Source organism: Micropterus salmoides, unplaced genomic scaffold, assembly GCF_014851395.1.
Source record: "Micropterus salmoides isolate LMB-PRFRI ecotype aquatic unplaced genomic scaffold, ASM1485139v1 Ms_hic_scaffold_15, whole genome shotgun sequence".
Lineage (NCBI taxonomy): Eukaryota > Metazoa > Chordata > Actinopteri > Centrarchiformes > Centrarchidae > Micropterus > Micropterus salmoides.
This window is the reverse complement of record NW_024040596.1, coordinates 31,205,408-31,228,101: the sequence shown is the minus strand read 5'-3', so window position 1 is coordinate 31,228,101 and position 22,694 is coordinate 31,205,408. Positions and strand designations below refer to the sequence as shown.

Sequence of the window (22,694 nt, the reverse complement as noted above, 5' to 3'; positions counted from 1 at the left end):
TGTTTTGCTCTCCATCCCTCTACCATCTCTACCCCTACCTCTCCCCCCCCCCTTCCCCCTTGCCTGTGTGACGGCACTACAGCAAAGCCTCCCCCTAAGCCTCCATCTCTCCCAGAAGGAGGTCTGTACACATATCACAAGTATGAAGACATGGCGAGAGAGAATTAGGGAAATTTGTGTCTTGTCAAAATCCAAATGAACAACTTCAATGCAGTTTTTTCTTATACTATCTAAATGCAGGTGGGCATATACTGTATATCCAGATACGTTTAGCCATATAGTTACCTCTACTCTAACTGTAGATAATACTCCTTTGTGGCTACTCCTCTCACTTCTGTACAGTGAGTTTATTTTGGAGTTCTTGGCACTGTCATTCCAAGCTAAAAGCCTGTCCATGTTAACACCAGACATTCTTCTCAGCTCTGCGGCAAATGGATTTAAATTAAAATGAGTCGTCATCAACAATCACAAAGTCAATTTCAGTGCAGCCTGTGAGCCAAGCAGCTGATCATGATGGATATGATGCTGGGCTATCTCATAACTGCTAAAATGAGTCATGTTTGCATGTTCCTTTTAGCTTTCCAGATGAACTCTGCTGAAAAGTTGACTGGGAGGGAGTCAATCAATATCTCCTACAAAGTTAAACATTATTTCAAAATTCAATGCTTACAATTAAAGCAGATTATTAAGCAAATGAACCCACTGGCAGTTTCTTGGACAAGACAAAGATGTTGGTTCATTAAATAATCTGTGTTTTGTAATTTGTGTTCTAATCAGCTTCACTCTGATGAAGTGATAAATTAAGTATTGCCTTAAAAGGGTACTACAATTAGCCCTGCGATGGACTGGCGACCTGTCCAGGGTGTACCCCCCTTTTTCGCCCGATGGCAGCCCCCCTGCGACCCTGTATGCAGGATAAGCGGTTGACAATGGATGTATGGATGGATGGGTACTACAATTATTTACTTGTGAACTTCCATAAAGTTGGGGGTCTTTCCAGAGACAAAAATAAATAAATAAATAAAAATACCTCAAATTAAATCCAGCAGAGGCTGAGATATCCTGACTTTAGTTACTAGTACAGGTTAAGCTCCAAAAATGCTGGATACTACTAGGGCTGCAGCTAATGATGATTTTAATATTAGAAACTTCTATAGATTATTTCAACACCCCCCCCCCCAACCCGTAACGGGATCAGCTGTGCACATTTATAGGTAATAGATATGTTTTGGTCCTTTCTGAAATTCATAGTATGTCATACAGCAAACATCAGACCAACATGACCAGACCAACAACCAGACAGCTGCTTTACCAACACAAACATCACCCGAGTGCTATACAAGTTATACTAAAGGCTTGTGCAGAATACACGACTTGCTGTCTTGTGACGGGAGTCTTGAAGTCGTTGTGGCGTTCACACTACGTGACTGATCGGTGACAGGGGGTCAACACACTACACGAGGTGACAGCGGCTCTGTCAGCCGACGCAGGTCTCCAAACCACGTTTTGTCAAGAAAACACAAGTGAAATGTAAAAACGGGAAATGAGTGATCCTTTACACGAAACAGCTGTTTTTTATTATAAAGATAGGGTGAAAGGATGGATTAGCAAACAAAGGAAGCAGGGATTGTCTGAGCTACAGAGAGAGCAGGTGAGTCAAAAGGTGCAGCACCCTGACACCCAGTTAACTCTCGACTGTGAGGTTATAACTCACGGCCCAAAAAGGAGAACATGTACGCACGTGTGTACATTTTCAGCTGAGGTCTGTGGCTTACTTTGGCTAGCCTTCAAATCAACAATCAATCAGGATTTCAGTTGCTGTTACTTTTACCTTGTCTGTGGTCTGCTGGCAGAACACCGGCTGCTTTTTGTTCAGGTGCTGTCTCACTATTTTCTCTTTCTTCCTCACGTCGTGTTCACACAGGTAAGCGTGATGTGCAACAGTAATAAATGTCCGTGCGAAACAGTGTGCAATACAGTCATATGGATTAAACAAAGCCTCGATGCAAAGAATTTGCGTTGATGCATTTTAGTAATCGATTTAATCGATGAATCGTTTCAGCCCTAGATGCTAGAATTCCAACAATGCAGTTCAATAGGATCTTTCATTAGACTTTCCATGCGAGGTAAATTGCCCCTACAGACACTGTCCCCTCGCGTCTTTTGAAAGAGGTTTTAGATGTTCTTGGTCCTAGCCTTTTGTCTGTAATAAATAGCTCTCTTATAAATAGAAATGTTCCATCCACTTTTAATGGACATGCTGTGGTTCAGCCTCTTATTAAAAAACCCAATCTTGACTCTATGGATTTTAATAATTTTAGGCCATTTCTAAATGATCTTTTATGTCCAAAATATTGGAGAAGGTCGTTCTTTCTCAACTCTCCTCGTTTTTAGCTAAAAACAATGTGCTCGATAACTTTCAGTCAGGTTTCAGGGTACATCACAGTACAGAAACTGAACTGCTTAAGGTACTAAATGATTTGTTGCTGTTTGGTGATACTGGAAATTGTGCTTTTGACACAGTTAATCATGATTTCCTCCTGGATCGCCTCCAGCAAGGGGTTGATATCCAGGGTGGCGCGCTACAGTGGTTTCAATCTTTCTTGAAAGATAGAACCTTTTCTGTTAACATTGGTAACAATTACTCTTCTTCAGCAGCAATTAAATGCAGCGTACCTCAAGGTTCAATCCTGGGGCCAATCTTATTTTCTTTGTATATGCTCTCCTTGGGCTCCATTCTCTGTAAACATAATATATTATACCACTGCTATGCTGATGATACTCAGCTGTACTTACCTCTGGAGCCAGGTGACTCAAAATCCTTACAGTCCATTTTCAACTGTCTAAATGATATCAAGCGTTGGATGGCAATACATTTTCTCCAACCAAATGAAAACAAGACAGAAGTAATATTATTTGGTTCCCCTAACTCACTTGAGGAATTATCAAAAAAACTGGCCCCCCTGTCCATTAATGTACAACCCTGTGCTAGGAATTAAGGGGTTATCTTCGATTCTGCATTCAAATTTGACAAACATATAAACTCTGTTGTTAAAGGTAGCTTTTTTCATTTAAGGACCACAGCTATGTCTTACAGTAGAAGCTATGTCTTCTACTGTATAACATGTCCAGCACTTTGGTCAGCACTGGTTGTTTTTAAATGTGCTTAATAAATAAACTTGACATCTTCAAAACTCCACAACTCCAGTTTGTGATTCAAGCTTTTGGTGGTATTATGATTTTTGGCTTTTCCCCTCTCCTTTATTAAGTCCACCCCAAAGGGAGTTCCCATCTCCCACAGAAAACTCTGCTCTGAACTGCCTGAAAACAGCTCATTTGCAGTCCAGCCTTTACTTCCGCTATCTTGTGATGTCACAAGAAAATACGTGTCATAATGCTCGCCGAGCGACTAGTCTGACACGCCCTCAAAAACACCGGTGGAAAAACAGTGAGCTGTGAGTCCAAATTGCCAACCTGGTCAGCAACATGTAGCCTACAGCTGAATCGAAGCCATTTGCCGTCTTTTCGCTGACCCACCCTTCTCTGCTTCTGATTGGCTAGTAGTCCTTAACTAGGAACTGCGCATGTGCAACTCCCAACAAAGATCATTTAGAGACTAGATGTATCACTCCATAGCTAAAACGAAGCCTTCAACACAGGGTGAAAAGAGGAGCTGCAGCAATGTGCAGTATGACAAAAACTATGGTGTTTTTTGAAAATGAAACCATGTAAACCTGTTCTGGTACAACCTCTAAATAGGATTTTGAACCTGAAAATGAGCATAATACCACCTCTTTAAAACTTTGCGGTGACCAAGCCCAAGAGAAGATCACACAGATGACATCACTATGACATTATCAAGGTTATCTGCTTTTTTAAGGAAGCTCTTGCAGCAACACAGTGGAACTTACACACCAACTGTTTCTACAGACTGAGTAGTACCATTCATGGCACGAAACAGATCTTCATGTGATAAATATGCGGAGTGTCCTTTTAATGCCGATATAAATAGGATTTGTACTTTAGTTTATAATCAGGTTAAAATATATTGCTAAAATAACTACAGATACAAACAGCAGGAATCAGGTTTTCCAAGACAGGTTATTTGAGTGAGAGAATGAGCCTGCAGAAAAGGCATTTTAAATTTGTTTAGTTCAACCAAACAGTGGGGAGTCCCCACAGAAAGACAGAAAACAATTCAGCTTACACTAGGGGGTCAGCAAGCGCTCCTGAATGGCATTATTAATTAGGTTGTCGCGGAGGCTGAACTCCACGTGTGAAATGTTGTGAAGGGGCAGCTAAAAGGAGAGATGTTGCAGACTGCTTTGATATGCTGAGCCCTGTCTAAGTGTATTCTCCAGGGCTCAGCTGCTGTCCCTGTAGGAGCAGGGTAGATGTAGTCAGCTGTAATGGGACAGAGTCAGCAGTAGGGTCGAATCCACCTGTGCAGAAGTCTACAGACACACAACACACAGACATGCGCGCAAAATGTACAGTCTTTAAGAGGCTGACACACCCGAATGCAGTGTGACAGAAAGACGAGTGATGCTACAGAAGGGTAACAGTCGGCTGAAAGACATTGACAATGCAATGGAAATGAAAGCCTGAATGGAGAAGCCTGCTACTTAACTCATCATAAAAAAGCTCTACTGTCACAGATATTTCTTAAATTGCTCCCTGCGCCACATAACAAACAACCACAGAGCTGCTCAAGATCCACAAACTCTCCAGTTCATATACTGAACACATCTACTAAAACCCCAATGGCCCTGATATTCACAGTGCATCTGCCAGTCCTCAGTTCCCACTGTGCTGGCCACACAATGAAACACAAAGGCAACAGCTGAAGTCAATAAAGCTAAAACAGCAAGCTTAAATAATGACAGACAGGAAAAAACTCTCACCTGAGCCAGAGGATGAGATCATGTTCCCGGATCTTTGGACTTCATCAAATCTGCTGAAGATTACATTCAACCTGGGAATGTAGACAGAGAGAAATAAATAAAGAATCTGCAAACAGATGATGATAAATATGTAGAAAGGATACTAAATAAAAGTGGAGTAAAAACACAATTCAGATAATTGAAGCAGATAGAATGACGACAAACAGTAAAACGGCCACTGGAGCTGCTGACTGTACCGTCCATCACCTCAGAGGGGAGAAGCTCTCCCTCTGCTCTGTGCACAAGGGATGGCCAAAGACCAAAATAGACGACGTCCAGATCTTCCACACAAATGACAAAATGACAGAAGGGCCAGAGAGAGAGAGAGAGAGAGAGAGAGAGAGAGAGAGAGAGAGAGAGAGAGATGCTGGTGGAATGCAGACATATGGTCCAGTGTAAAAAAGGACAAAGAGGTCAGAAAGGTAACAGAAAGGGTCTGACCATGTTTGCTGGCTGCAGCTCACCCAGACGTGAGCTATAATATGCTGGAACCCTTTTCAAAGGGCTTGTTCAGGGGCTGATTACAAGAGGGAGGACTATAAATCAGATGTAAGTGGCTGGAAAAGGCTGCCAGAGAGTTCTGTCGTATATCCGACACAAGGAATGAAAAAAGGCATAAAGTAACTTCTGAAACCTCCAAACTACAGATGCACCGACCCCGGCCGATTCCGATTACCAATTTTTTTTAAAGGTATGACCTGCCGATTCTGATTTTCTTTCTTTATAAAAACTATAGTTGACAGCATACACAAACATTTTGTAATGTTCTTTATTGGAAAATTCTTTCTTTATTAGGCTCTCCATTAGCGTTTGCTTTTCTGACAGAGTCCATTCTACTGTAGGTTATAAAACACTGACTATTAAATAACTTTAATTTTCTGCAAAGTGCAGCATGTTACAGGAGCTTCTCTCACTCAGACACATCTCAAAATAAATAAGAACCCCAGGTTAGGCTGCTGGATCCCTACAGAATGACAATATAACTGTAGTAGTGGCGGGTATATTTGTATTTTATATTTGAAAACATATTAAAGAATACATATATTACTAGTAGCCTGTTTTTTCTTATCTCACCTTTTTAATTCTACTTAATTCTCCACCTTACTTTAGCATTTACTCACAAATTACAGTAATCTGGTCACCTTGCTATTTCCTTCAGACACACACCTGTCTGTCTCTCCCGTCAGTACCTGTCTGCTCTGTGGACTTTATTTGTCAGCAGTTTTAAGAAGACAACTGGTGTTTTGAATTTGTTACAATAAGCTTTTTACACACATTGCAGATTTTGTCAGTCCCACATTAAATTACAGTTTCACAGCTGGAATATAAATATTTAAAACCCCCAGGCTGTCTAAAATAATCTGGATTACATTGAAGGTGAAACAGAAATGCCTTCACCTCAGTAACTATTTGAGATCTTCTCTTGAGCAAAGGCATTTAACCCAACTGTGGAGCTGCTTAGCTGAGATGACAGCTGAGGTGATTACATAGACCAAAATGTCTTCAAAACCAATGCAGCGTTTACATGTGTGCTACATAAAATGTCATGATAGTGGGCCTTATCCATAGGCCGTGTTATCAGCTATGTCAAAGAACCTCCACGGAGAACGCTGCAGTATTTTAGTTCACTGCTGTGGTTTTGTAAAACCACCTTGAGAGATGCTGACAATACCAGTGAGGTTAGCTATAGCTACCAAAACCTGAACGGAAACCTTTTTTGGCACTAACATCTGTGACAAAGCACAAACAAGGTGAGTACATCAGAAAATAAGGACCATCTCATGAATGTGACCGCTTTTAGAAACTAGAGCCTTCAGTTTAAAAAGCAAACTACACAGGACCTTGCAGCTGTTTCAGATAATTCAGCGGTTTCTTTTTTGATTAGTGGTTTGAAAATAATGGCAGCTATATGCGACGTGTTAAGATGAGGGTTACTTTTGGGTGAATCTGAAACATGTAACATAAAATGAAAATAAGGGAGACCTCTTCACCTATGGGCATACATAGGACCCATATCCTACATGAGCAACTGTGGGTGTGTCTGTGTGACGCAGAACATGATGAAATTTATAAAGCTAACATTTTCACACAATCTTAGCTTGGATAGTTTAAATTATACACTTTGTTGCCAGTGTATTATTAGGCACACCTAGCTTAACTAATGTAGTCTAAAAGAGTCCTCCAATAAATCCTCCCATCATGAAGGTTATAACGTTCATCCTCTGCTCAAACTGTGTTAGAGAGGTAGTGATTCAACTGTGTGGTCGTTTCGGAGGCTGGTGAATTGTCTTGCATTATATTGAGAGGTGTTTCTATTATTTACTCTCCCCTTATAGATATAAATGGGTCGGCAAATGATTGTAATCTCCCCTAATAGACGGGTGTTCTAAAGCTGTAACACTTAATACTTCCAATAGTTTGAGAACCACAGTGTTGTAGCCTGCAACCTCTCTGTGTCCAGACTCTCACCACTTTAACAGCATGTGACCTGCAAACACAGTGTGCATTTGTTTGTATGTGTATGAGTGAGTGAGAAATGATGGAGCACAGAAAAGTGAAGGAGGCGGCTCAAATAATAAGACAGACAGCGACAGGTTGGCAGCTTCCTTTTGTCGTACCGTGACTGTGGCAGGCCCTTTTTGGTGAGATCCATCCTGACCCTCTCTCCCACATGTCTGTAGATCTCCACCAAGCAGCCCATGGCTCCGTCCCGGACCTGATGACCGCAACACCACATGAAATCATTACCAAATGCAATAAATGTTGATCCTTCTTGAAATATTTGCTTTACTCATTTGTTACTACAATTACTACTTTTGTCGTTTGCACTAGATTCATTGCTCCAACGCATGCATTTTCCATGGCAGGTTTGCCTCTTTTTGCGTTGGAACATGACATGTTCCCACTTTGTGTAGAAAAGTCGTGGAGACATAAGTGCTCAGATTAGGGGTGTGACGGTAATACACTTAGCTAACGAGATGTGATGATGCACAATATTGGGTTCATTTGCTAATTTTTCTGTTCAAAATTTAGAGGTTGTACCAGAATAGGTTTACATGGTTTCATTTTCAAAAAACACCATAGTTTTTTTCATACTGCACATTGCTGCAGCTCCTCTTTTCACCCTGTGTTGAAGGCTTCGTTTTAGCTATGGAGTGAAGCATCTTGTCTCTACAAGATCTTTGTTGGGAGTTGCACATGCGCAGGACTAATAGCCAATCAGAAGCAGAGTAGGGGCAGGTTGTGAGGTAAACCCGGCTTCGGTTCAGCTGTATATCCCCCTACCAGCTTGGCAACATGGACTGGAGCAAGAGTTTCAGAGTGGTGAGTTTTTAATTTGTAACAAATTTATCTTTCATCCACAAAGTTTTAACTGAGCTCTGTCTCTACATCACAGGAACAACTTTATGTCCACTGACTGCCTGGAGGGTAGCTAGTGTTTGGAAGGGAGAGGAGAGGCAGCAGGCGGACGTCTTGTCACTCAGTGTTTTTCCACCGGTGTTCTTGAGGGCGTGTAGGACTAGCTGCTTGGCGAGCATTATGACGCGCAACAGCTGGACGACAAACAAGCTGTGTTCAGAGCAGAGTTTTCTGTGGGAGATGGGAACTCCCTTTGGGCTGAACTTTGCAAACTTATTACATGCACAAAAAAAGATATATAACTCAATAAATGAGAGGGGAAAAGCCAAAAAGCAGAATATGACCTCTTTAACAAATGCTTTCAAAAAGTGATGTGGACAAAATCAGCCATTTGAAAAAGTGTTGGGGACATGTCCCCAGTGTAAATTACACCTATGCATGTTCCTCTCACATAATACACCAGTGAAAAAGCATACTGACAAGAAATCCAGGATATATTGAAAGAACTTTTATCATCAATTAACTTTGAGAATATCTAAAAATTGTTTTTTCATTAGACCAAAATTAGAACACTGCCAAATATTCAGTTTACAGCAATATTAAAACAAGCAAATCCTCTGTTTTGAGGATGTTTTGTTTGGATGCCTCCTGCATCCCTCACAACATCACATTATAACACATTTAGGACTTAAATAGGACATAAAATACACATTCACTGCTGCACCATGACTGCAGAACCTCTGACCAAACATTTATAGGCACAAGCCCCTCCCACAGCAGCTTTCCTTGTCATGGGGTGAGAAAGCTGCTCAATGAACGCATAGTGAGAGCAGCCCTGCCAACACCATCACAACAATCATGCATCACCTGGACTCCTATCTAGAGCACGGTGCAATTTATGGAACATATGTGGTGTTCATACAAAACCTTCTGGATTACAATGTAGCAGTACAGCTATACTGCCACCTGCTGATATTGTTTCACAAAACAAACAAAATACTTTGAGGTCCTTCAAATAAATAATGAAACTCATTTCCCAACATTGGCACAGATGGAGAAACAGCGTAACTTGACATACCTGACTTGTGGGGTCCCCCAAGAGGTTACATATGTGTGGAACAATTTTACTGAGGGTCAGGCCGTGAGCTCCGTATCTGGAAGACAAGCATAAAAATAAAGTGCCCCAACAGAACACAATTACATGGAGATACACAAGTAGACTAGAGCGCACGCACCTACTGTATGTACGGGGCAGTGAACAATAGTCAAGCCGCAAAAATCCTGTTTTTTAAATGTAATAACAAGAAAAATGTTGTTCCAAACTGAGATGCTTAAGAAACTGTAACCATTTACAAGATGGATCCTGTATATTTTACAAGAATTGATTGATAAATATCACACACACATGGGAAAATACTGCAGAAACTAACAGCTGTAAAGATGGTTACATCTTCACCACTAAGACCAATAGAACTGAAATGGCAGGGAGGCATTTGACTCACGTGTTGAGCGTGGCGATGAGGCAAAGGCACACGCCTTCTCTGCTCCTGTTGTTCTTATGTTTGAAGCCTCCCAGCATTCTGTCCCACACATACTGCAACAACACACAGCCAAAGAATATGCACGTGTGCTTTATTGTTCTTTTAATGGATTACTGCAATAACATACATTATAAGGACAGGAAATGGACAACAGCCAGTTTGTCCACCCAGCCAGCCAGAAATAATGTTATGCTATCTAACTTGATAGCATGCAGTATGTTCCATCATTAGAGCTTGTGGCAATTACTGTACAGAATGAACTGGCTATTCAAAAGTTTAGCTACTAATCTACTAATGAGAAAATCAGTCTATTTGCTAATATTATTGACTCTAGGTCTATTGCTTTAATTAAACCCATTTTTTTGTTCCCATGGATACATTCAAAGTGTGGTATCAGCTAACAGGGTGCACTCATGGTTGTTCAGGAGAACAGCAACACAAAAAATAAAAAGACCACTGGCAGCAAATCTACATTAATCATCATCAGAATGACTTCAGGCCGTGTGCTGCCATCTTAAACTGGTGAGAAAATGACCTCTACACACATGTTTGTGTGTGAGCATGTGTGTCGGTACCTGCGGGGTGGCAGCTTGCTCCATGATCTTTAGCAGAAGTGTTTGGTCTTGGTCTCGCACTTGATCTTTTGCATCTCCCAATCGATCAATGAGGCTGGGCAGAACTGAGAGAGAGAGAGAAGAGAAGGAAACACTCAAGCGCCCGTTCAAACCAGTCAACTGAAGAAACGAAAATCAGACATGCCAGCACATAACTGTTGGGCTAGAAGTCATTAAGATGTGAGTAAGTGTTTGGTCTTTAACACTGAGGCTTTGTGTTACCAACATGTTTCTTGTCATTAAATTATTTTACTTACATTTCTTAAATATGTTACAAATTAGTTTGTGGATTTGTCCTTGTGCTTTCAGGCATCCACTAAAACACAGTCAGAACAGGAGCAGCAATCTGTAGTGTAAGATCTTTTATTCTTATTCAAAGTAAGTGCAGAAAGGGGGGAAGAGCAGAGAGTGGCTGGCAATCATGGTGAGAGTGAAGAGAGAACACACCCCAGACAACAGAATGTCATTTAGTTATTCAAATTTAGAAGAAGAAGGCAAGCTATCAGGTTGGTGTACTGAATGACTAATATCTAACTTAACAGAAAAGTATCCTTAAATTCCCTAAGAACCGGTTAGTTCAACTGAGAGAAGCTCAGATTTTCAAGCTTGAAAATCCATCTCTTCTAAGAACCTTTAACTATCTCCTTCCAGTTTTCTTGAATTGATTGCACAACTCTTACTTCCTCCCCATGGTATTTATCTGATTGATGCTGTATGCACAAATAGCTCTTACTAGTATTTATTGTCACTTGTAGATCTCTTACTGTATTGATGCTTATGTTGTTACTCAAATGTAAGTCACTTTGGATAAAAGCGTCAGCTAACTGATAAAATGGAAAAGTATGTAAATGTAACTAAGAGAAAGTGATAATTATGTGTGAACTGGTCTGCAAGTCCCTACTCAAATCTTAAGCCAGAGGCTTTTAGTTACATAAAGAAATGATGATAAGGTACAATGACGATTGATGAAGATATCATAATACAGATAAAAAACTAAAAAATCTGAATCTTACCTGTTCCCACCTGAGCCCTAAATCTCTCCTGTAACCTTGTCACTAAGGCAGATAAGAGGTCCAAGCCGAGCAGAGCCACCTGGTGGAGACATAGATAAAACCATAAATACACCTAAATGCAATAAAAAACAACATTTCATCAAAAGAAACCATACACATCTTTTCAAATTCATTCATAGATATTAATTAATCACAATGGAATGGAATAATCATTGCTGCGACCCTGGACAAGCCCAGGTTCAATGCTGTATTCAAAACGTGCTGTTGCAAAGGATCATGGGTAAAAACAAGATTTTAAGTTTGTGAGCTTGTGCTGTGCTTATGAATGACACTGGCCTCCTGCAACCTTTACAGCATCAATTTATAACACATACAGGACTCATGTAGGATATAAAATACAGTGCTGCACCATGACTGTAGAGCCTCTGACCAAACATTGATATATAAGCACAAGCCCCTCCAACACCATCTTTCCTTGTCATGGGGTGAAAGAGCTGTTCAATGAACGCAGAGTGAGAGCAGCCCTGCTAACACCATCCCAACACGTATGCGTCACCTCGACTCCTATCTAGAGCATGGTGCAGTTTTTAGAACATCTCAGTCATGTTGGTATGAAACAGGATTTAACTGCAGCAGTACAGCTGTACTGCCACCTGGTGGCATCACAACAAACAAAAAAAGGGACACAACTATATTATCTGCATGCAGAGGACTTGAACATTTTTATGCTACACGGTAAATCTATTTTCTAACTCACGTGACGCAAAAACATTATTTCCAGCTTGCCAGGACAGAAAGGTATCATTATCTTTCATGTGACTTTATTCTGCTCTGTGCTGGCCCTTTCTGCTCTCGAGTCTACTGTCATCTCAATTTTATGCTGTCACACTGTATTTTCTTGCTTTTCCTGATCTCTTTCTCCCACTGGAGGAACAGGTAGTGAGCGTTCCAGCAGGTACAAGGCCCAGTGTCTAAAGCCCTTATCCTCAGAGCAGTCCCTTTGTTCTCCAACAGGAGGGAATTACAGTAATTAGACTGATGAAAGCCCCCAACAAAGACCCCATGAGAGCTCTGTGAAGGATCAGCAGAGTTTAACAATGGTGTAAACCTCCATGGAAACAGTAAATCTCAAATCTAGGTTCAGCTCCTCTTAGGTAAGGTCGATGCAGGAGGGTCTTTCCAACTCTTCTTGGTGTGACCACTGGAGGTAAACACTTCCTTTTTCTTATTTGAACTCGGGAGAAGTTGAGTCACAACAACTGCACCCTGTGTTGAGTCTGAGCTCAGTCCAATGCAGTGCAGCTGAGGACAAAAAGGCTCCCCCATTTTTGCAGACAGAATGCGGACTCCCTTTTTCTGTCATCCACATCCGGACCCCCCAAAAATACAAGGTTTTTCCCGGCAGGGTTTTCCCCTTGCCTTCGAGTGTGGCCGTTTAGATTAGCTATAAACACTTTTGCCTTCAGACACGGGCAGTCGTAGAAACTACCGGTAGTTCTTTTCTAGCAGGAACTCAGTCATAGTCCGCCTAGGTTTAGGAACCACCAGCAAAGCTTCATCTCTCCCAGACTTTAATAGAATAGAATCTTCAAATCTATCCTAAAACTCACAAGTAGCCATCAAAAACGGGGCGATGGGATCTCTTTGCTTTGTCCAGTACTAGTCTGTAAATAAAAGTTTGCATGCTGGGCTGACTGACTGACCAGCTGGACAACTTTAGAAAGGCTGACAAAGTTAACGCTGCATGGTTTAACCTCGTTTCAGTGAAAACTATATACTATAAACTATATACAGTAGTTTGAATGTTTTTAAATGGTAAAGTTCTTTCCAAAGCAGAAAACCAGTAGAGAAAACCAGTACTCCCAGACTCTTAAAGTTGTGCATAATTAGTGCTGTGGCCACTTTGAATGACAGGTGGGTTGCTGGCGCTGTCACTGCTTGCCTTTATGCTACTAGCTGTCTGTCTGTTGTATCCCACAATGCATTTTATACGAACAAACAGAAATGGCAGAAGTTATAATACTACTATTCTTGATTCACAGAATGCAGTTTAAAGAGTTCTTTAGGCGGCAGGACTATAGTTGTTTCAACTTAAAATCTGTGGCCTACATATCAAGATAAACCTATTTTAAAAATTGGCTCCGACATTTTCAGACATGCGAGGTGCCGAGTCCGATGCCAGAAAGTGATCTTAGTATTGCTGGATCCCAGGGACCAACCTCTGATCAAACTAACCCACTAACATCAATCCCAGCTCACTAAAACACATGTGCACGTTCATTCTGAAAACTGCTAGGAAACCCAGCAGAGCACGGCCTGTTGCTCCATCTGTCTGTGATGTGGAGGAGCCTTTAAATTAAAATCGAGGGTTTCTTCCTCGTCTCTTCCCTCACTACCAAGCCCGTCATCTCACTACCAGTGGAAACACCACACATTCGCACAGAGCTGTAGACAGACCTAAACACACAAAGACGTACAAAGACACAAGCATAGACACACCTGCAGAAACATGTTGTCTTCTTTGCAATGATTTCCTCTAAACAGCGAGCAGGCTGTCCTACCAAGCTACATATTTAAAAGAAGACTTAAGTTTATTGAAGAATGCTTTATGATAATGCAGCATACCTGGCCCTCCTTCTGATGTCCTCCCATGAAACTAGGGCTGTGTCTGGACTAGGTTCATTTTCAAGTCAAAGTTAAATTACACTGTAGCTGGAGCTCAGGGGCCAAACACTCGAAAGCCTGCTTTTTCTATGCAGTAGTACTGCAAAGGACAGGACCAAATCCCTCAGCAGCTAAACAGACTGTAGGTCTGTTTTTACGCCGTTTAAAGTGCCAATCACCCTTAGCTATCCAATCTGCAAACTGACACAAGAGCACCTTTTCCTGGTAGATGTTTGTTTGAAGCTTGTTCACTAGGCCACCGCACAAGACGAGACATGTGCCCATGTTTGTAGAGACACAATGTGCCTGAAAGCATGTGCTGCAGATTACAGTCCGTCTCTTCTGTGTCTGTGGCGCAGGCTGCTGTCGGTCCTCAACACGGTCATGGCTAGGATACAACAGGGACTGCTTTATGCAAATACACTTTAAAATGAAATGCTTTGATTGCCTGTGTGCAAACCACTTCTCTGCCTAGGTAGACAGACATGCTGACTGGTTACGGCACAGACAGGGGACCAGGGTCATGAAAAAAAACTATAAAATAGACCAATCATCCCTTCCCAAATCTCAGATTTTTTCTGTACTGAATTTGCCAAAAAATCATGTTCATCAACATTGATTTGAAGGTATAAAAAGTAATCATGCACATCCTTTGCTGCTGTGTCACAGTTACTCACAGTCATGTACGGTTGGTCATCAAGCAGCTGCATGATTATTTCAGTAAATACCTTGTTCAGGCTGAAAATAGACAAACTGTTGCAAGAGGGAAAAGTCTTGGCATGCTTTGACATAAACCAACATACAGTCTGCTGACTGCTTTCCCTATGGAAATGGGATGGGTGATTCTGATGTTATGCCAGCATTTGGAGACTGCAGCAGCGGTGTTATCATATTCCTGAGGTGTGATTAGCCAGCAGTGACCGCGCAGTGACTCAGCAGAGCCGAGAACGCCAGGCATGGTGGCTACTAGACGGTGGAATGTACAGTACACACTCAATGGAAAAACAGCCCACAGTGCTTCCACAGAGCACACACAGACACACAGTATACAGAGATGAATAGAGCTCACAGAAAACAGAGTTACACACAAATACACACAAACACGTCGGCTGTTTCCAGTTCACTTCTTCCAGAGACGCCACTTCATGCTTGACTTCCTGAAGTAAAAAGACACTGAAACGAGAGCATCCTCCTCCAGACATACTGCTACTGATACTAATACATGTTTCACTCTCTCTCTGTTCAGGAGAAAACACATTTTATTTATTGTGTTTGTAAGCTTTATAAATATGAATGAGGAAACACATTAGTGGGGTCTGGCCACCGGAACAGCTTTGGTGCTTCTTGACATTCCCCAAGGCCATGGAACTCAACTGGATGGACTTCATCCTGCCAAGACCTTTTCCCTGATTTGGTGTATTGATGGTTGAAAATCTCCAATATGTGTTCAACTGACAGCACTTTTTATTAATATAGCTCAAAATTACTCATTTTCCTAAATGTTTCACAATCTGTACAGCATATGACACTATGTAACCTTAGTCCATCGACTGATTGTCCAATCACCGCTTAGCAACCATAACTAGGCATGACTGGCCTGTCAAGCTTTGGATGTGTTGTATTTGCATAAAGCAGTCCCATCATCTTTAGGCTCAAACCGTTCAGTGATCGCTCCTGCTCTACACGTGCATTCCATTCAGATTCCTCCATTCATTTGAAATCCATAATATCAACCATCCTATAAACACATACAGTAACCTAGCATCTGCCAATGGGGTGAGGTCTAACATTTCACAAATTCTAAATATACTCCTAAAAAGGGTCTGCAAGTAAATAGCACACTCAGGCCTACACACATACAAATCCTAAACCCCGACCATCACATACAACTATGGAGCCAACAGAGTCTCTTTTGATGCCTGAACACAGCACGGCTGTGGGAATGTCGTTCAGACTGCATGGGTTGTTGTGTCGAAAGTTTCTCTGCAGACGAGACATGCAGGACAGACGAGAGACGGAGGTGAGAGGACAGAAGAGAAGGGCCAGGAAGAGGTGCAGATTTAGCAGAGCACAGTGAAGGAGGGATGATGTGTGTAGACTAGGTGGACAACGGTAACCTGAAAAAAGTGGCAGGAAAATAGCAGCATGAACCTCTTCACGTTAATTCAGAGGTGATTGTTCAATGCACACTGGTTGGATGATTTTGACCGATGACAATTACAAGCCTGCACGATTATAGAATAACAGGTATATATATTGTCTTTGCACCTGTTTTTTTGTCTCTCTTGTATTTGATCTTACTGTGTACACCGTAGCACTGAAGGAACACACTTTCATTCCCCTGTATACTGAGGAGTGTATTTGGAGAGAATGACCTTGAACTTTGAAAGCTCAGTTTCCTCCCAAAGGGGCAGGATGACAAGAAGACAGACTTCTTAGAACTGCCAGAACTGTTAGAGATTCAGCTGCCAGTTAGTGTTATACTGGCAACCTCTCTGTAGTATCACTTCCTGCTAGACTAGAGGCTTTGCTGAGAAACAGACAGAGACATTAAGAGCCAGAAATTTAGTGGCAGACAGATTCAGAGATCCTTCACTTTTAATCACTGCTGGAAATGTTCCAAATGGGAGACTTGAGGCCTGATCAGACAGAGCGTGCCTTGCAGGTTAAGGTACCGCCTTTTTGTTAAAGACTGAAAAATGTTTAAAAAGCAGCGCAGTGCGTTTTTTTATTGTTGTTATGCAACCACGGAATCATAGCCCAACCCAGCATTTGTTGGTGGTAGGATATGTTTGTTTTACCGTCAACGTTATATTTTGGGTTTAGGCCAAGCTTACTGTTTATCTAACAGACTAAAAATCTGACGGGTAATGTGAGACTTTTTATTTTGTAACTAGCTAAAAGTTACAATGATAATCTTGATCTAATTGAGATTACGTTAGTTTAACACAACTGGATGCTACCAGTTAACTATAAGTACAGTTTAAATAAATTCTTGTTTACTGTTCAAATCATGGTAACAACGGCTGGTAAAATCATATAGCTCCAAGTATCCAGCAACAGCCCCCACTATTATGTCCTCCACTCTTGTCATCCGATTGGACAATTGGGAAAAAGCAGCAATGATGTTGGGTGCTGTTCTGCGCCGAGTTGAAGTTTTTTCAACTTGAGGCGCTCAGAGCAATCCTGCAAAAACACAATGTTCCAGGTGACTGCTGGAAGACAAAGCATTTATATTTCTTGTGAGCTTTCTAGCGAAAAGCTTGCATTGGCCTGTACATATCTGAACAGCTGTGGTCAAAAGATCCCAGATTTACAGTTGAACCTAATTCCCTGATAAATGTGGGAACCTCTGGCTCTCACGACCGTAGCCAAGTGCCTTGAACCTGCATTCTTTCTAACGGCCAGCAGGGCTTTATAATCTTAGTTGCTAGTTTCAAGTATTCTTCAACACAGCATGATGTTCAGTGGAAAACTGACGATTGACGGGGTGTGGAACATAATAGATTTTTTGATGTATTGCGATGTGGACTTGGACGATTCTGAAATGATTAACAAATGTCAATAGTCGATTATCTAGAGGTTAATTGAAAACATAATGTTGACAGAACGAAAAAGACGGAACTCGGAAATGCAGGAGTGCAGCTCCGGGCTGTCTGTGGTGTGCACACAGTGTTCTACCTGTTCGGCACAGACGGCCAGCTGTTCAGTGAATGACTGCCACTACTACACTTTCACATGATCAATAAAATCAATGTTAATGATTTTCACCCGCACACAGTAGCTCTTAGCTAGTGTTCTCTCCTCATTCTTCATTGGACAGCTACGTGACAGGCGGCAGTAGAGGAGCAGAGGAAAATCTGAGCGTTTCAGTCTGGCAGTAAATATACAGTGCAGGTCACAGTGTGTCTGTCTGTTTTTTTCCAACTACTGGAAAAGCGAAGAAGGTTAACGCTGGCTAACATCTCATCCTGTCACTGCAGTCTGGAAGCTGAGCAGGACGTTTTTTGACTGCATCAAAAATTAAAATAGCATTAACAGAGGTCAGTAATGATGCTGTAATAAGGTAATAATGCTATGTAATGTTAGTTACACTTAAATGAAATAATGTTAGAATTAATAGCTGCATTTCATTACTACATCCTTAGTTGGATTGTTACAAATAAATGTCTCTCTCTCTCCACACACACACACCCCCCTTTATCCAATTCGTTTTACAATTTCGTCGTAGCCCTCATTATTGTAATGAGGTGCCTAGAAATTATTTTTGCTAGCCAAAATTAGCATCCACCTTAAAATCACAAGTAACGTGCATTACAGATGTACCTTTCTAACCAAGCAAGGTCGCTCCATGCCCTCATCCAAATGTCATCATGTCCAGTGCCTGGTTGCAAAAAATCTATATGGTAACGGCCAAAATGCTAAACTCAAGGCTTCAAAACGGCAATCTACAAACCAATCAATGACATCGGTCTATGTACCCACCTTGGTAACCCTGATGACTTCACAGTGCTCTGTCATTAACATGGTAAAATGTCTTATTATTTGTATTCTTTTATTAGTACCAGCAAGAATGCAATAAAATAATAATAATTTGAGATTTTCTTTTAAACAATATAACAAATGTTCAATAAATATATAATAAATGTTTGATATTAGTCACTTGAATCATTTACGAATTAGGAAAAATGACTTTTACTTAATTTTATTCATGCATATTTGTTGACAAAAGATTTTATCATAATTGTTTTGAATGTTCTACCTCAGATTTGTAAAGTGATCCACTGTTTGGCATCAAGTGTTGAACATGAAGAAGAGTTTAAACCACAATTAACCATCAGGTTTCTTCAACTTTCACTCAGGAGCAAAAATCAGCCTTTAAGCTCGAAAGAAATAACGATTTGATACTTATCGTGAGGATTTCGTTATCAAAAGATACGAAACTTTTTTTCGTGATAACATTTTTGAGTCCAGTCATAATTGTCGAACTCCAGAGAGATATTCTATAGTTTCAATTGTAACGAAAGTCACCAGATCCCTGCTAGACTCTAGTATATTTAGCCTGTGGCACATTCGTAAACTTGTTAAGCAACCAAATACTGAGAGGTCATACTCTTATTCGTTATCGTTCAGGCTGGGAGGTTGAAACTTTATTGTAAACAAGAAAGCTAATCTGGGGGCAACGGAAAGTCTGTTTCAAGTTTCTGTGCAGCCGACTTCGACTGTGTCCTAGAGGTAGAGATGTGGCCTATCAGACGGCAACCACGGGATGGGCAGTGACGTGAGCTGAGGTGCTCATGAGTCCCATTTGCCACAGGCCGGTGGCTAAAAACAGTAGCAGCAAACCAGGCAGCAACTGACCGCACTCAGAGACAAGATACTGTATCAGCTATTATAGGTGAAACAGCCACATTCTAACCCAAGTTAACGGGTCAGCACTTGTCAGCAAGTTGCTGAATCTGTTATACTGACACTGATGTAACCTTTGGTGTGTTTTAAAGAGCACACACACAAAATAAGAGAGTGAGCCTGGGCCACCGAGGACACTGTGACCGCTGTTCCCCACATGCTTGTCCCTGTCACTTTGTCTCACACACACACACACACACACACACACACACACACACACACACACACACACACACACACACACACACACACACACACACACACACACACACACAGCTTTATCTGAATCGACTACAGAGCTGCAATGACACTCACCATTTAAGGATACTGAAATTGAATTTTGTTTGCGGCTTTTTTGGACCGAATATTCCAACAAAAAGTGAGGGTGACGTGCATACACTGCCATGGCACCTGACAGACCGGATAGAGGAGAGCGTCACTCTGTAGGCAGACAACAGTCTAAATCCAAGTGGCAGCAAACTAACATGGCCACCAAAAACAACTGGACACACAGGCAGAGACAGAGAGACCGCTGACTCAGGATGTCTCGGTGAGACTGCACAACAACACAGAAGTGGAGGGTGGTTAGTTTGATAAAAAGTCACAGAGAAGAAGATATAAAACAGGTTACCAGTCATTTACACAGTTTCTTTTCAGAATTATTTCTAAAAAAACAATGTGCGCTTCACATTAATATGATTGTCCGATGGTGTTGGGCTAACCACATCAACACTGTCAATGTGGATTGTGTCAGAGAAGTGACAGAGAGTGTATTAACCTGTTCCCTAATTCGTCTGCCTATGTATCAGGATAATTTTGGCCTTTTATTAAACATCAAATATCCACCAATTTGTGTTGTCTATCTTTAAAAGAAAGCAAAGCAATATATAAATGCAGCCTTTTAATATTTACAATCTAACCAAATTGGTTAAACATTTTTGTTTAATTAAAACCTTTTGTCTCCAACAGTGAAACATAGTTCATTACTTGAAACATCCATATCATTATTTAATGTGCAATTTAGCATACCTTTACCGAACTGTGGTATATGAAGAGTTTGGAAAATAGCAATATGAATATTGTGATCAATAACCCAAAATATCACAAACATATCAGATCATTCAAAAATATCTAGTTGGAAAAGTGACTTAATCTCACTATACTTATACTGAATCCAACTAAGCATCAGCTTATGGTTCTGCATTTCTCTACCCGCTGCTCAAAATCCCACACAGTCCTTGTTACGGAGCATCAGATGATGATCTTTAAGAATGCTAAAGCGTCTCCACTTCAGTTCCCAGTGAGCTCTGTAATGCAGGGTCATGGAGATAAACAGGCGTAACGTCTTAAGCTGGAGAAACAAATCCAAACTAATCACAAACAAAGACAGTCCTTATTTTAGCAAAGTGTTGGAACAGTAGTGCAGCAACTAGCAGGAGTCATGTGGACCGCTTCCAGGGGAACACCTCAGGCAGTACTCGGAGGAAATACTCTACCTATGAAGAGGATATTCTCTGCTCGCATTTCAGAAAGCCACCATTTTACACTGTACTGAAAATGAGGTGAGATGTGGTCTTTTTCACAAAGTTGCCTTCGTTGTGATCATCTGATGTATTCAGATATTTCATAATAGTGCTTATGAGATGGTGGTTACTGGTTTGGGGACAATGTAGGTTGGGAAAGTGAATGACAAACTATTTGTGCTGGGGAGTGGTTGTCAGTGTGATTACCTTCTGTGAAGTATCATGTTTCCAACATACAAGCTCAGTCACATTTTTATGATTAGCCACAGACATAAAACTCATTTAAAAACATTCATAAGGAAACTACAGTATTTACTGACTCAATAGTTCACTATTATTCAAGTTTCAAACTAGTAATACTACTACTACAAAATACTAGACTAGTTAGTCAGCAAAAAGCTACAGAATGAAGCCAGAAATATGTAGTACTAGTGGCACTGCCCCCCTGCAGTGTTTCCAACTTGTGTTTTCTGGAAATAAGAAGCATAATTAAGAAGCAACTGCAAGGAGGGAGAAGATTCAACTGCAACTCTTAAACGTAAGCACCTCAAACAGAAGGTCACAACGGTCTCTCTCCATTCCCCCTATTAACCCCACACATCCCCCCCCCCCCCCCCCGAAAATTTCTTTGTCTGAGGGCACCAGTGCATCGAGAAGGAGCAGGCCTATCAGGAAGTGTGTGTTAACTCGCCAGCTCTCTATTTCGCTTTCATCAGCAAATGTTGTCAAAACAATGGGGTCCAGACTGTCAAATACTAACGCAGGTGTGAGATCACCCCAAATCAATAGATCTGTGTTGTTTAATTGTGATGGAAGCAACATGCAAATTATTATTTGTCTCCACGTGCAGGGCTGCAGGAAAATACATTTCACAGCATCATAACACACAAGAAAGACTCGTCAATGACAGCGTCATCATTCACTGCAGTTCTCTGTAGTATGAAGGTATGCAGGGCATTTCTGTGTTGTACAACACACTCTTTTGTCCATGACACAGCACTCTTCCTCAGTGCTCACTTTGGACCATGACAGAGCACATTAACAGTACAGTTCACTCAGTGGCTTCCTTCCTGGGCTCTGCTGACTCTGCAGAACAAATGGCCAAGCTGATAACATGATACGGACGTTAGAGCTCCAGCGGGCTGACATGGAAAATGACATGCTCAAGAGCAGATCAAAGGAAACTGGAGCAGGTCAGCGTCACACATCATGCAAGATTCCATTTACTGCTAGGACAAAAGAGATTATTTTACACATAGTCTATACACAGCTGGATCGTCTCAACTGCTCAGGAAGGGAGCAGTGGCAACAAGACCACGTTCAAACTGACAACTGTACTGCATTAAAAATAAAGCCTAATTTATTTCAAAAGGGACCACCGTGCACCGTTTGATTTATTTAAATTTATTTTCTTATTAACCAAACTCAATCCACCCGTACCCACATTCTTTTCTAGATATTCTACCCTCTATACATTCACAACCACATATTCATAAATACCACATACACAGACAATTACATATAGCCATATTGCACTGCTTACACAGCACATAAAAATCATAAACATCCCTTCCTCCGTTTACCACCACCTGGTAAAACTGACAGCGTATTGTACTACTGTCTTTGT

General features: G+C 41.2%; 1 protein-coding gene and 2 non-coding genes across 30 annotated transcripts in view; 2 read left to right on the top strand and 1 right to left on the bottom strand.

Annotated features, from left to right (window-relative positions):
• The window catches only part of clasp1a (cytoplasmic linker associated protein 1a), a 90,804-nt gene that overhangs the window by 50,369 nt on the left and 17,741 nt on the right, over positions 1-22,694 (bottom strand). For all 28 annotated transcript variants that reach the window (XM_038719644.1, XM_038719650.1, XM_038719648.1 and 25 more), the window contains exons 3-8: positions 11,472-11,550; positions 10,420-10,523; positions 9,806-9,897; positions 9,382-9,457; positions 7,562-7,659; positions 4,905-4,975 (exon numbers count right to left, since the gene is read on the bottom strand). In XM_038719644.1, the coding sequence (XP_038575572.1) occupies positions 4,905-4,975; positions 7,562-7,659; positions 9,382-9,457; positions 9,806-9,897; positions 10,420-10,523; positions 11,472-11,550 (520 nt within the window). The remainder of the gene's footprint in view (positions 1-4,904; positions 4,976-7,561; positions 7,660-9,381; positions 9,458-9,805; positions 9,898-10,419; positions 10,524-11,471; positions 11,551-22,694) is intronic.
• LOC119904625 lies at positions 9,083-9,209 on the top strand. The gene has a single exon (XR_005444734.1). It is a non-coding gene; the product is annotated as a U4atac minor spliceosomal RNA (small nuclear RNA).
• Positions 11,940-12,066, top strand: LOC119904621. Its single transcript, XR_005444730.1, has one exon. It is a non-coding gene; the product is annotated as a U4atac minor spliceosomal RNA (small nuclear RNA).